General features: G+C 44.4%; 1 protein-coding gene across 1 annotated transcript in view; it reads right to left on the reverse strand.

Annotated features, from left to right (window-relative positions):
• Nucleotides 1–15,074, reverse strand: part of ITIH5 (inter-alpha-trypsin inhibitor heavy chain 5) — a 74,427-nt gene extending 59,353 nt beyond the window's left edge. Inside the window, exons 1-2 of the mRNA XM_060159939.1 lie at nt 14,896–15,074; nt 5,800–5,844 (exon numbers count right to left, since the gene is read on the reverse strand). Of these exons, the coding sequence (XP_060015922.1) occupies nt 5,800–5,844; nt 14,896–14,985 (135 nt within the window). The 5' untranslated portion in view covers nt 14,986–15,074. The remainder of the gene's footprint in view (nt 1–5,799; nt 5,845–14,895) is intronic.
• Nucleotides 15,075–15,323: the final 249 nt, after the last annotated feature.

Below are 15,323 nucleotides of genomic sequence, written 5' to 3' on the forward strand. Positions count from 1 at the left end.
TCATCTGTACCATTTTTCTAGATTCCACATATATGCGTTAATGTATGATATTTGTTTTTCTCCTTCTGACTTACTTCACCCTGTATGACAGTCTCTAGGTCCATTCACGTCTCTGCAACTGACACAATTTCATTCCTTTTTATGACTGAGTAATATTTACTGATTGACTAGAAGACTTTCCAGAGCTCAGAAGGAAGAGAAAACAGTGAAGACCATAAAAGTAAGAAAAGGCTTTTAAAGAGATGTAGAATTTACATGTGGTGAAAGAAAACAAAAAGAATATTCTAAAAACACAAAAGACATAGAAATGGGAATGAACCATAGCCCATTCCTGGCACACGAATAGTGCAGTTTAGTTAGAAAGGAGGGCACATGGGGCGAAGAATATTGGCCAGGTACATAAAATTGTGAGGAGATGCACCACCCCAAGGCCAAGCACAGAACCTGGAATGGGAGAGGTTTACGAAAATGTGTCATAAAAGAGAGGATATAAAACCATGGTCTAGGTTTTTCCCAAAGCACAGTTCTTAAAAATCCAACATGCTTCCCATATATGCATTCAACTCAGTATTTTGTTTGGGGATGTGGGCTGAAAAACAGGGGGCAGAAGTCAAGTCTTCCTGTGACATAATAATGTCTTCATTATCTTTTCTGAAAAAACGAAACAGATGGAAAAGCATTTTTAGGCAGGGAGTGTCTTAATTAGCTGCTCGGGGGACCAGAGGTTTCTGTGTAACTCATGTGAGTCACTTAAGATCAAGTCACCCAGAAGACATCCTGAATCCCCCAAGATGCCATCTGGAACTGTGACAGGGGAGTGTTTGCCACGGCCTTTGCCAGGAGCCAGGTCTCTTCCCAGAAGATTGACCTTCTGCTGTTTTATCCTGGTCTAAGAGTTCTTTGTCGACCACTAGAAGAAATCAGCCCAAAGGTGGGAGAGAACCTCAGAAACAACTTCATCAGCTCCTCTCACTTTATGGAGCTTGGCAATTGGCTGACTCCAGTCCAGAGATCTTTACTAAACCTGAATGCTTCTTCCTTTTGAGAAAAACACAGCGCATGCTGTTATTACATGAAGCAGAGGACTTCAGACAGGGCACCTCCCTGATGACTGTATTTACCACCCTGGGGAAATAATTTTCCTTCTGTAGACAGAGGGTGTCATCAGCTCTGAATTGCCTATTTGCGGTAATACATTCTATAGGGCAATATTTCATTATGTTTAGAGAGGAAACACAAAATGCAATTATCTTTTTTTTTTTTTTTTTTTTGCGGTACGTGGGCCTCTCACTGTTGCGGCCTCTCCCGTTGCGGAGCACAGGCTCCGGACGCACAGGCTCAGTGGCCATGGCTCATGGGCCCAGCCGCTCCGTGGCACGTGGGATCTTCCCGGACCGGGGCACGAACCCGTGTCCCCTGCATCAGCAGGCGGACTCTCAACCACTGCGCCACCAGGGAAGCCCGCAATTATCATCTTTATGCAGAAGAAAAATTCCATTCTGTATACCCCCTAAAACAGATAAACCACGATGGCTAGAGTTGGGAGCAGGGAGACAGACACGTACGTAGCTGGCTCTCAGTGAGGTAATGGGGCCCAGCACCACACTATCTGCTGAACTGACTATATTTTCTTATTTTCGATACTCCTGATGCTCTGGCATTTGGGGCTTTGATCTTGGAGAGGCTGCTCCTCCCAGGGCCAGCTGATTCCTAGAGATAACAAATGACGCCCCTGCAAGCACACCTTCGAGATACAACCAATCAGCACAGAGCCCTCTACCTCAACCACCTCCTTTACCAAACTCTCACACACCAACCAATATTCCCCCTGCCCCGTATCACCCCAGGACCAGGTACCCAACCACTGGGGACCATCGCTGTAGCCCAGAGACTGCCAACATTATTCCAACTGCCCAATCCTAAGCTTAAGCAGCATGCCTAACCTGACTCATCAATTTCTTCCTGCAGAAACCCCAATAAAGGCTCTTGGCCACATTCTCTCTCTGTCCCTGCTGCCCCCTGACTGACCCGGTGCTTCCCCACATAGCGCTGCCATGCCTCTCATCCCTTGGGACCTCTGAGTATAAACTTCCTCCTTCGTGAGGATCATTTCCGTGTCTGTGTGTCTCACCACATCTGCTCAAAACATATCCCGGCTACAAATTTTAGAATATCTGCTAGGAAGGGGATGCCAAGACATAGCCCCTGCCATCGGGAGGTTAAAGGATGGCAGTGAATTATTTTAGGAAAACAGGCCAGTAGCTGTTAAGCACCATGGAGACTCAGAAAAAAAGATACTCCTGTTTTTCAAAACATACACATTTTTGGCGTCTGTGATACAAGGGCTTCCTTAAAAGAGTATCTACTTAATTCAGAATAAAATCAAGCAAATCCCCAGGGGTCCATGAGCTGGCAGTGACAGGAGGGTACCAGCTGTGACCACCACGTCCTCTTCGTTAATTAGAGTAGAGAACATTCAGATTAGTGTGGTATGGCTAGAACACAAAATACAAGAAGACTCGGGTAAACGAGGGCTACAGAGGCAGGCAGGAGCCAGAACACAAGGGGCCATAGATGTCCTCAGAGTTAATCCTACAGGTGATACAAAGTCACTGAAGGCATTTGCAAAAGAGAGTGATGCACCAGACCTATGCTGGAAAGATCATTCTGGTACTGTTTGGATGGGTAAATCAAGTCCACATCACAAAATTATAATACATGCATCAATAAAAGTGAGCCTTTTAACGTTACTAGATTTCTAAGAAAATTTAAGAGATTGTATAGAACAGTCTAAGCCAAAGGGCCAAGGAAATCTTTTTAACCAAGAATGAAACCTTGAAGGGTATAAAGAAGAGATAAACTTATTTATTACTCAGGAACTTAAAGCTTTTATATGGCAACTATACTATATACAAAGTTAATAGACAAGTAACAGATTTAGGGGAGAACTCTTCCAATTCAGAAGACAGAGTATGTACAGCACACAAAGATTTCTTACATACTGACCATCAGGGGATAAAAAAACACAATAGAAAAATGGGTGCAGGAAAAATTTCACAGAAGAATGACTCTGAATGGCCAATAAATATATGGGGAAAAGTCCAGACTCAGGGAAATGCACATTAAAGGAACAATGAGGTATCACTTTAAATCTAAGAGACTGACAAATCAAAAGGAGTAATTATAGCACTGCTGGCAGAAATGTACATATTCATCACTGCTGATAGAAATGAAATTAAGACATAAGGTACTAGGTGTATTCAAAAAGTAGTCTGACTACATCTATCAAAATTAAAAGTGTGTGTGCACTCTGACTCAGCAATCCTCTTACTGAAAATCTCAGCCACAGAATTAAAAGCACCCACATAATAGAAAAAAAAATTTTTGCAGCAGCATTTACAGGGGCAAAAAAATTGGAAAAATATTGAAAGCTCATCAATAGTAGAATGCTTGATAAACCATCGTGTGCCAACAACCTGTAATATTTTTCACCATCTCAAAGAATGGATAGAGGCAGGCCAGGTGAGGCACTGTTGAGTGAAAATAATAAGAAACAGAAAAATACAATCAGGTGAGGAGGCAGCTGTGTGTATAAGTGACAAGCACAGACTCAGAAGCTAGACTGCTGGGACTCAAAATCCTGGTTCAACCACCTCTTTCGGAAAGTGTAATCTTGGACAAGTGACTCAATCTCTCTGAACCTCAGTTTTCTCATCTGTAAAATGTCTCTATATTTGGTTGAGCTATGACACATGAGGCGCTCAGGACAGTGCCTGGCACGTGGTCAGCATGCAGGGAACAGTAGCTGTGGTTACATGGTCCCACTGTCTGAAAGCAAATATGAGAACTCTCATACAGGCCAATGTACACGAGGGTCCCCCACCTGCCTCTGCCATGATGTTTTTCTCATGGCATCTTCTCTATTCCTGACACACTTCACCATTTATTTATTGACTGTGTCTATCTCTGCCCCGCTTTAGAATTCAAGCTCTATGAAAGACAGGGTCTTTTGCCTGTTTCGTTCATTGCTATACTCCCAATGCCTTGAACATCTCTGGGCAGATAGTAAGGATTCAAAAAAATACTTGTTGGGAATTCCCTGGCAGTCCAGTGGTTAGGACTCGGCGCTTTCACCGCAAGCAGCACGGGTTCAATCCCTGGTCAGGGAACTAAGATCCCACAAGCCGCGTGGCTTGGCCAAAAACAAAACAAAACAAAACAAAAACCTTGTTGAATGAATGAATATGTGTATCCATGTCTTGCTGGGAGACTACTGTCCATGAGTCTGGTATTTCTGCACATTTTCTGTGCAGAGGCACTGGCTACCTCTGTTTCGTACCGCATTTTCCAGGATATTTGTATAATGAACAGCTTGGGAAGAGAGAGGTGGGGTTTTCCTTCAGAGCAAAGGGCAGGTTGGCTTAAAGTCCAGAATAATAAAGAGAATGTCTCCCTCTAGGGCAAAGATCAGGCAGGCTTAGTGTTCATTACAAAAGAGGCAGGTTCCCTAAGCTTAGCGTTTCTCTCTCTTTTTTTTTTTTTTTGACTAATATTTATTGGAGTATGGTTGATTCACAATGCTGTGCTCATTTCTGCTGTGCAGCAAAGTGAACCAGTTATACCTAGACACATACCCACCCTTTTTCAGATTTTTTCCCACATAGGTCATCATAGAGTACTGAGTAGAGTTCCCTGTGCTATACAGTACCTCTCTTGTGATAAAACCAACCACGTGCGTAGGTGTCGCCTGGCCCTCTCTGTATCACTACAGGAGAACTGAGCTGGAGGAAAGGCACCAATCCTGCCACTCTGACTTCTGCTCTTACTGTGAGTAATGAATCATCCTTCATCTCTGGCCCAGGAGTCTCCTGTTTTGTGCCAGCATCCATGAAACAGCAACAGACTAGCTTATTGGCTTGTAAGTAGGGTAAAAATCTAGACTCTTCACAATTCTTTACCCGTTCATGTTCACATATGTCTGTGTATGATGACGTGAACATGAACAAAAACATGAGACAATGAGGTTAGCAAACCTGGGGTATGGGGAGTCGGGATTGGGAGGATAGGAGAAGGGAGGGGAGGAAGAGGCCACGTGGAAAACGATGAGAATACAAAGTCCTGGTCCAAATAAAGATGGTAATGATTGCGACATTGGTCATGGTCAATCCAGCCTTGACTCGACCACCAGCCAGGAGTCCGGAGGCCTCGGGTAAATGGCTCATTCCTGAGGATGTACAGAGGAATCCCTAGCCTCAGAGCCTGAAGGCGTGTCCCCACATTTTGATATATCACGGCACACACAGTGGGAAGGAAGGACTGAGATCATTTCAGTTAAATGCTTAGAATCCTGAACATCTGCCCAAGTTCCATCTGGAAACCTCCAGCATGCACTGAGAGCCTGGACCAACTTCCATTACACAAAGCTTTAATCTATAAATGGGAATTCTTTGCTTGCTTTAGCTGTTGACTTCGCAACACAGCCTTTATTTCATAAAAAAGTAAAGATTCACTTAGGTGTTGGGCTTTTTTCTAAGAAGGTCTTTGAAAACTTCATACTTTGTCCTTACGGTTCTACTGGAATAATCAGGTCTCTTTTCAGAAAAAAAATCCACTTAAAGAAAGCCTTATAAAAGCCTATAAAAGAAAGCCTTACAGAAGCTACATTGTTTCATGTTCGATTTCTTCTACATGCAATTTATAAGCTTTGGGGGAGCTGCGAACATAGTTATTGCCTGGTTCAAAATACACAGAATAGCAAGGGGAACAGATTTTTAAGAGAATATACGTGAATATACGTACCAGCCTTTGCAACAGCCTGACTTGCCTTGGGACCCTGAGTGCAACCTAGAAGAAGAAAAGAGACATGAAATATGATCGTGAGGTCATTCTCATGTGAGTTACATGAGGGGGGTTAAAACCAATTCAAATTCATGCAAAGGGTTATCCATCCTGAAAAGCAGTTTTGACCTGAAACCAGGGAGCATCCAGGCCAGGATTAGAATTCATCCCTCTCAGACCTGGCTGACTGCTGAACCCATGATGTCACACCCCCTCCTCACCTGAGGGTTCTTACATCTGTTAGGGGAAGACAGATGAAATGGCCAGGACAGAGTTCATTAGAATATCTGTTTTCGGTTTCCATTCACTTTTGGCTTGAAAATCGGCTCTTTGCTGTTGTGTCTGCTACAACGAGTAAGCCTGTCAGCTCAACTCTGATGGGCTCATTTACTCTGCTCAAAACTCCAGGAAACTCTGGAAGCAAAACTGAACTTACCTTGAACTTTCTTACTGTGTTTTTTTGTGGATGATGTGTTATACTTCCCCACATGCAGAGGAGGGGCAGGGGACGGTAATAACATCCTTATTTTTAAAAATCATATAATAATTAACCAGCCCCTCTGGACTAATTTAAAAGTCCCAGCTGGTTGCTGATTATTTCTCATGACACATCACTGTTTAAAGAACAGAAGTGTTAACTACCGCTGCTGTGAGTGATGAATCGGCCGTTCTGGAGGGCAGTTTGACAATGTCGATCACAGACTTGGAAAATATGCTTAGACTGTATGCGTGCCTTTTTCAACAGCTTTATGAGGTATAATTTACAAACAATAAAATTCATTCATTTAAAACAATTCAATGTTTTTTAGTGTATGCACAGAGTTGTGCAATCACCACGACAATCAAGTTAGAACATTTTTATTGTCCTAACAGAAAAGCTCCCAACCCCAGCCTTTGCCCTGGGCCCAGGCAACCACTAATCTACTTTGTCTCTGGATTTACTCATTCTGGGCATTTCATATACACGGAATCATACCATATGTGGTCATTTATTACTGGCTTTTTTCACTTAGCGTAATCTTGTAGCATTTATCAGCACTTTGTTCTTTTTTACGTCTGAATAATATTCCATTGTGTGGACACACTACATTTTGTTTATCCGTTGGCCAGTTGATGGACGTTTAGGTTATTTCTACTTTTTGGCTATTATTTATAATGTGGAACTTGAACTCTATGAACATTCACATAGAGTTCTTTGTGTTGGACATATGTTTTCAGTTTCCTCAGGCAGATACCTACAAGTGGAATTCCTGGATCATATGATAAATTTAACTTTTAAGAAATAGATAAACCAGTTTTCAAAGCAGCTGCAACATTTTACATTTCCACCAGTATGCACGTCTTCTAATTTAGAAATCCTAGTTTCAGAAAAGCATCATATGGGGGAAAAATCAATAGGAGAAAAATGAATGTACAAAAAAATTCTTTGCAACTTTTAAAACAATTGCTAATCATTGGAAATACCCTAACATATCCTTTAACAATGGTTTGGTTCAATATATTATGATACATTGATTAATTAGAATATAGCTATTGAAAATAATACTATGGGCCTATATTTACTGACATCAATGTTAATTTTACTAGACTTCTGTGCTGTTCACTAAATATTTCTCCAACTCTCTGCCAGAAGGATTGCATTTCCTGGCCCCCTTGTGGGAAGACAGAGCCACGGGACTGGCTCTGGCCAGTAAGTTATGAATGTTAAGTGGCATCTGTCACTTCTGCGCCAAGGATTTGATCGCAGGTGTGAGGTCCTCCAGAACTGCCTTTTCTCACCGGCATAGTAATTAGCAACGTTTGATAAGGTCACTGCTCCACCAAGCCCAAGATCACACTTGCTGCACCGACAACCCAAGATGGACAAGTCATACAAGCAAGAAACAAACGTTTGTCATTTAAGTCACTGAGATTTGGGGGTTGTTACCCCAGTACAGCCTGGCCTGTCCTCACTTATACATTCAGCCATATTTTAAGTGATTAAATCAGGTAGCAAAACGCTATCTTTAACATGATCTCATTTTTATAAGTGTCTACGTGTGTAGAATGTGCCCAAAATGCTAATGGCTGTTACCTTTGAGCGATTAAATTCTTCTTCTTTAAACTTTTTTGTACCACCTCAGTTTTGGACAAATTACTGTGTATCATTTCCAAATAGGAAAAAAAACCAATAAAGATATTTCCATTTTGTAAACTCAAAGTATAACAGAAACTGGTTTAACCACTATCCTCTCCCTGATCCCTCCTGAAAATAGATAATGCTACTGTATATTACCATTATAAGCCATTACAGAGTCTCCTATTCTACAGAACATGGAATAGAAAGAATTAGTACAGGGTTTTAGGTTGACATCGGCCCTGGCTCCATGAGAACCAAACAATGACTAGGAGGACACTGGTTTCTATTTCTAAAATGACATGGGATGATTGGGACCGTCCAAGGAAAGCCAGAATAAGTTTCCTGGGCAAGGTCTCCATTGGGTCTGCAGGCTCAGCTCAGGCCTCTCCCTTCCTAAAATTGTGGAATAGGCTGAGGGCCACTTAAGATAGCCATGGTCAGAAGGGAAGCTCAGGCCTGCGCAGGTATTATGTTCTCCGGTTGATCTAAAGTATTTCTTTGAAGTCTCCTCCTTTGTAAAATAGGTTTTCCAAGAAAATAAACAAGCATTAAGGAGAACAAGAGAGGCTGGTTTCTCACTTTTGAGATGACTGGCCTCTCAGGGGATCACGATGGCTACACTTCAGTCCAAATTTAGACTCGGACTGAACCAGAATCAAAACTTCCTGGTACCAGCTAGGATTAGAAGTGGAAATGACAGCAGTCATCTTCATTGTTTTTAGTTAGGAATTCCTGATCCCTTTTATTGTTCGAGAGTTTTCCCCTTGCCTTGTAAGAACCTGGGAGTGTGGGTTAAGGACAGGTGAGTGACCGACTCCAGCTTAATGTCAAGGGCTGCCATGAATAGTAATCTCAGAGCATGGACCGCCAGATAATAGACTTAAGAGATGGCTCAAATAGGATTTTTTGCTTCTACTGAGCTGAGCTTGCTTCTCCAGCATCAGAACAGATGTCCAGATCACAGTGTTTACTGCGAAATACCAGCCATGACCTTTGCCATCAAGCACCATACTACCTAACCGGAAAGAAGTACACTCAGGAACACTTAGTAGACGAGGTAATTTTTACAAAGGAAATGGAAAAAAGAAGAGTTCACTATGTTCTCAGATGACCGTGAGAGGCTTTACGATGGAGGGATGGCTAGAAGTAGTTGTGTAGGATGTTTGTTGGAGTGGAATGAAAGGGGAAGGGAAATTTACAGAGCATCCAGTTCAATACGGGAAGCATGCTGGGAAAAAGCTCAGAATCTGCCTCTTTAGCTCACGTGGACCAAGCAGCATTCCCTACCAGGATGTGCAAGGGCGGCTGAAGACTGCCTCTGCACAAAGAATGTAGCGGTAACACCGTCAGAGCTGGAGGACTGGAATCTCCATCTACTCCATCATCGGACAGTCCAGCCAGAGGTAGAAAACAGCAGGCACTGCTTCATGTTCGTAATCTGGATAACAGAGATGGTATTTTCCCGCCAGAATCGATCACAGGGTTGGAACAGGATTGGGAGGGAAGAGAAGCCCCGTGAAAGCGTTCCAGAAAGTCCACAGATGGGAAAGAGCACAGGAAAGGAGAAGAGGAGGGAACCCTAATTCCACCCAGGGTGAGGGATATCGTGAATACGTAGCACACACACACACATGCCCATTACGGATGGATGCTTTAATGACCCGGGTGCACTGAAAGAGGGACAGAAAGGCAGGGTTCATGCCCTCAGGCTGTACTTAGGCCAGCCTCAGCCACACACCATCAAACGGCTGAAGACAGGAGTTCCTGGCGGGCTCTGTGCCAGGAATGTATCTACCCGCCGGCTCCATCTTCTGAGGGCGTGCTGAAAACCTGAAACCAAGAGCCAGGAACTCAGGAGTCTGCTGCCTCGGAGATCTGATACAGGACCTGACACCAAACCCAGGGCTACGGGCTGCAAAGCACGGGAGCTGCCACCCATCACCTGGACCGAGGACAGTTAGTCTGGGAGGATCCCATCTGGGTAATTCTCAAAAGTTCTCTTCCTTTGGAGAAATGTTGCTGCAGGTTGTCCTGCTATGAACCTCTTGCCCTTTGGGGGGCCCATAACCTCAGCAATGGAAGAAGAAACTTCTTTTGGGGGCTGAAATTCCAAACAATTTTCCAGGCAGCTGGAAAAACAAAACCCAAACCAACTATCCTTAGGCAAGTCACCTTGTTTCTTTTAACCTGTGAGAAACAAGGGAAATGGATCTGGCTTGTGGGAAGATAATGAGGAGGGTGGGACCACCCCCCAACCCCACAAAGAAAGCTCAGGTCTCCATCCTATGGCCCCATTTTCCTAAACGGACCCTCTGCTCCTTGGATACAGAAAGCTTACAGGACCTCCAGCTGGACCTCTGACAGCACCGTGGGCACGGATGCTTTATGTTAGCGCATCCAGGACTTCATGAGAACGTTAGTTAGGAACACTAAGTCACATACGACTCATCGCCCAGCTCGCGGGACTCCCCCATCCTTCTCCCCACCTCCCCCTCAAAGAAACCAGATATGGCTGGCTCTGGTTCGGGAGGGAGGAAATCTCTGGAATCTCTCCTGTTAATACCCTTCTTCCCCATCCAGCCTTAGGACTCCATTGCAACGATCACACCCGTGCACATAAAGGAGACATTATCGAGCGGTCTGGAGCTCACAGAATCTTTCCGTGACTTTCCTTTTCAAAGCGTTAAGAAAAAAACAAAACTGGTCTTGATTTTCTTTGTTTTCCCAAATGCAAAGGTTCTGAGTGAGAGACTATAAAACTTAAAACCGCAGAAATGCTCGATTCAGGGAATTAGAAATGTATCACCACTGTGCGTGCGGTACCAGAAGCCTACGCTGAACACAACCTATGTGCCAGGAGCTACAAATTAAAATCGTGTTTAAACAAATTACGTTACATTGTAAATATGGAAGTGGCGGTCTTTGGAGGCGTCATTGGGAGCCCGGCTTGGCATTCAGCACTCCTGGGTTCTAATCTAGGCTCTGAAATATCACTTGCGTGCATCACTTCCCCTGGGTGGACTTCCATAGTTCCCCTGGAGCATAAGCTAGCTGAGGCCTTCCTTGCAGTGGCAGAGATTCAACCAGGCTGTGCATAAATAACCCAAATAGCTAACAGGACCTGAGTGCTTACTATATGTAAGTGCTGTGCCTGAATCAGCTCATTTTATCCTCACAACAAACAGGAGCAGAAGTGGGTTTGTTACTTTTTATTTAATAGTTTATTATTGTTTAGAAGCTAATAAAAGGTAAGCGTCAGGATCCTTCACTTGCACGGTCCCTTAACAAACGGTGGTATTCGTAGTGTTTGTCAAAATGTGTCATTTGCTGTGATTTATTTATCCTGCTAAATAAATGTTTATTTTAGCACTTTTAGCATTTAGCATTTTTCTTTAAGAGGGCTTTGCCCATTATATAAACTTGACTCCTCTCTCAAAACTTAGATCCACCCCTGCCTATGAAGTAGGAACCATTAACAACGCCATCTTGCAGGTGAGGAAACGGAGACCCAGAGAGGTTAAGTTACTTGCCCAAGTACACACAGCCAGTAAGTGGTGGGATCCAGATTTGAACCCAGGCAGTCTGGTTCCACTTGGGGTGCTCTTAACCATATACTTTATTGCTTATTATTTCTACATAGAGCTCCTAGCAAACTCTCCCTGACACTCAACACTTGGTGCCTACTACTATTCTGTAAATTTAAAACTGCTTTTGTAATAATGGGAACACAGCTCCATCCTTAGTTAAAGAAACCATGTCAGTTTGAGGGACTTCCCTGGTGGTCCAGCGGTTAAGAATCGCCTTCCAATGCATGGGACGCGGGTTCGATTCCTGGTTGGGGAACCAAGATCCCGCATGCCGCTGGGCAACTAAGCCCGCGAGCCCGCGTGCCACAACTACAGAGAAGCCCGCGAGCCACAATGAAGGCATGACACAGCCAAATATAAATAAATATTAAAAAAAAAGAAACCATATCAATTTGAAAGCAGGCTGATTTTATACAAGAGTCTTGCTTTTTAATATTGATTTCCTGAAAGATTCTTTCAAAGCTGAATTAGTCTAAGTGTGGTCCATGCATCACCTGCATCAGGACCATCTGGGTCCCACCCAAACCTAGTGGATGGAAATTGATGGGGGTGGGGCACAGGAATCTGAATGTTTAAAGAGCCCCCTGAGTGTCTTTCTGCAAGATGAAGTTTGAAAACCACTGCAGATAATGGGTTTATTACACTACGGGTAACACTGTTTACAGAGGAGGTGGAGAGGGAGGAAGGGACTTGAATCTAGGATATTATTAGTAATATTTTCAATTAAAGGTATATAACAAGCTAATAGGCAAGCTGCAACACAAGAATTGCAACACAAGCTAATAGGCAAGTTCAGGTACATTCAAATTTACACATTCATTGACATTTAAACATTGTTCACCAAATACCATATGATATCACTTATATGTGGAATTTAAAACTGGACATAAATGAACCTATCTATGAAACAGAAGAGAATCAGGGACATAGAGAATAGACTGGTGGTCGCCAAGGGGGAGGGATGGTGGGAGAGGTCTGGATTGGGAGTTAGGGATTAGCAGACGCCAACTATTATATACAGAAAGGATAAATAACAAGGTCCTACTGTATAGCACAGGGAAGTATATTCAATATCCTGTGATAAACCAGAATGGAAAAGAATATGAAAAAGAATGTAAATATATATATGTATAACTGAATCACTTTGCTATACAGCAGAAATTAACACATTGTAATTCAACTATACTTGAATAAAAAATAAAATTTTAAAAAATTGTTCACATATAATTTTGAAGACCATAATTATTGAGACCAAAGCACTAACTGCATTGCCAGGCACCATTCTAAGTATATTAACTATTTTAATCTTCAAAATCCTTTTAATTAAGTAATCTCATCAACCCCATTCTCAAGATGGGTAAATAGGGGCTCATAGATGTTAATTAACTCCCCAGTAACTGCAGAGCCAGGATTCAAACCCAGGAAGTCTGGTTCTGGAGCCTGTGCTCTCAAATCCTACATCTTATACACACACACAAATTTTTTAAATAGAGTATAAAAAGGTAAAATCGCAAATTTTCACAGAACTTTATATTTGGAGTCTTTTCTGATTTAGTCATTTTCCAGATGAATAAATAGTGCCGTGAGTTGACGAATGCATGAAGTCACTAAAATGGGCTAAACTTATGTTCTTCTATTCAGGGAAGTTCAGTGTTAAGCCTACTTGGACTTGCAGATGTCAGAGATTTAATCCCTCCTCCCAGCTCACAAACAGAATCTTTGTTTCAGTGCTTCCCACATTCTTCTCCCTCCGCCCCCTAAAAAAAGTTTTAGGATCTTTACCCTAAATTCCTACCCTCAGCATTTCAGCTGCCCAAGCCTGACAGCAGCCACCAACATTAAGCGCTGACACCGTTCCCTGCACCTTAGGTGTATTAACTATCCAATCCTCATCACCCTGTTCTCTCAAACTTTTCAAAGAATTGGAGATTGAAGCACCCAGGACCTTGCTCAGCGTCACAGAGCTGGTAAGTGCCAGAATCAGGAATCGAGCCCAGGCACCAAAGTCTATGCCCTTAACCACTGACCAAAACAGCTACCATTTCTTGAGCACCCACTGTATACCAGGTCCTTTACATAAACTAGCAGCTGGATCCTTACAAGTATGCTCAAGAGGAGGTGTGTTCCGTGCTGTGATGGACAGTAAAGGAAGGCTCAGAGAAGGTAAGCAGCTTGTCCAGACCATACAGCTGTAAAAGGCAAAGGAGAGACCAGCCTTTCTCTCTGGATCCGAAGCCTGCATGTTTCTCCTCCACCGAACAGCCTCCTGGAATTTTTATGGGTTATTCCTCCTGATAGTCCTACAAGAGAATGACCATTTCTTCCATTTCACAGATAAGCACATCCTTGAGGGAGTGTCAACATGAAAGTAACTACAGGATGTTTAGGTAGATTCTGTTTTCCAGATCTGCTCTTCAAACCAAGGTGCTGGGAAAGGGGACACAAAGTATACTTGCTTATCTCTTCCTCCCATCCTGTGAAAGCATGCTATCAGCTAAACAATTTAAATACGTGTGTGTAAACAGCACCAGGAGACATAGAAATGCACTGTCTACTTTAGAAATGCACTGTCTACTTTAATCAGGACAGAGCCATTTCTCCCTATAAGGTCTGTGCTTTGAAAACTGTTCCAACCTGTTTTATACTCTTCAAAGAGCTTTCCTATCCATGGGGCGTTGTACTGAGATTTCATATTTGCAGGTTTCATTCACCTGTGAGGTTAAGCCATTTAAAAAACTCTGGCAGATACACAGAATATTAACCAGGGTAACTGAGACCCTTTGGTTCTTGATCCTCTGCCCATCATCTGGCCACCTTTAAACTGCTAAAGCATTGATAAGAACCTGATGGAAAGTCGTGTTCTCCCGGTTTTCAGATGGAAAAAGCAGAGGCTTCCAGGAGTTTGGAACTTTTCCTATATGTGCTTTCTCTCTGGAACAACTAGGAACCGACAGCAACAACACACTACCCCCACACACGAGTCTTAAAGAATCCTGTAGTTAACTTGGGGCTCTGGCTCAGAAATGAACAACAAAAAACTAGCAGAAACCCGCGCAGGTAACAGGAGCCAAGGAGATTTGGTTCTGCAGGACTTTGAAGTGGCAGACACAACTCTGCAAGAAACTTCGCCAGCCAGACGCTCTCCTCGAGGGACCAGTAGATGGGGAAGTTCCCGAGCAGAAGGCTGGGGACAGAGAGGAGGTGGAGGAAAGATGTGACAGGAGATGGGGGTGAACCCTCCCTCTCTAGCGTCCAGGATCCTGTCCGGCAGCCACGCGCCCGAAGGAGGCGGTGGGAAAGGGCGGCAGCCCGCGTCCGGGGCCCGCCTTGGGCCCCCCGAACTCCACTTACTTGCTCCGAAGTGTCCCCCCAGCTCTGCACCTCTTCCAGCGACCCCGCGCAGAAAGGCAGGGCCAAGCACAGCCCGAGCAGCGGGAGCATGGCAGGGCCGGGGCGGTGTCACCGGAATGCGGCGGGACGCGGCGGGACGCGCGGGGTACAGCGCGGGATACAGCGCGAGGTGCAGCGCTGGGCTCGCGGCTGCGAACGCGCGAGGCCCCGCCCCCGCGCCCCACAGGCCCCGCCCCCCGCACGCGCCGCCCGGGCCCCTCACCACCACAGACCCCGCCCCACCGCGCACCTCCCGCCCGCGCCCCGCGCACCCCTCCCCGGCCCCGCCTCCGCGCCCTCCGGCCCCGCCCCTTCGGTCCCTCCCCCTCGCCCCTCCGACCCTGCACTCCCGCGAGACCCCCGGCTCCGGCCCAGCACTCCCGCGAGCC

This window comes from Lagenorhynchus albirostris, chromosome 1, assembly GCF_949774975.1.
Source record: "Lagenorhynchus albirostris chromosome 1, mLagAlb1.1, whole genome shotgun sequence".
Lineage (NCBI taxonomy): Eukaryota > Metazoa > Chordata > Mammalia > Artiodactyla > Delphinidae > Lagenorhynchus > Lagenorhynchus albirostris.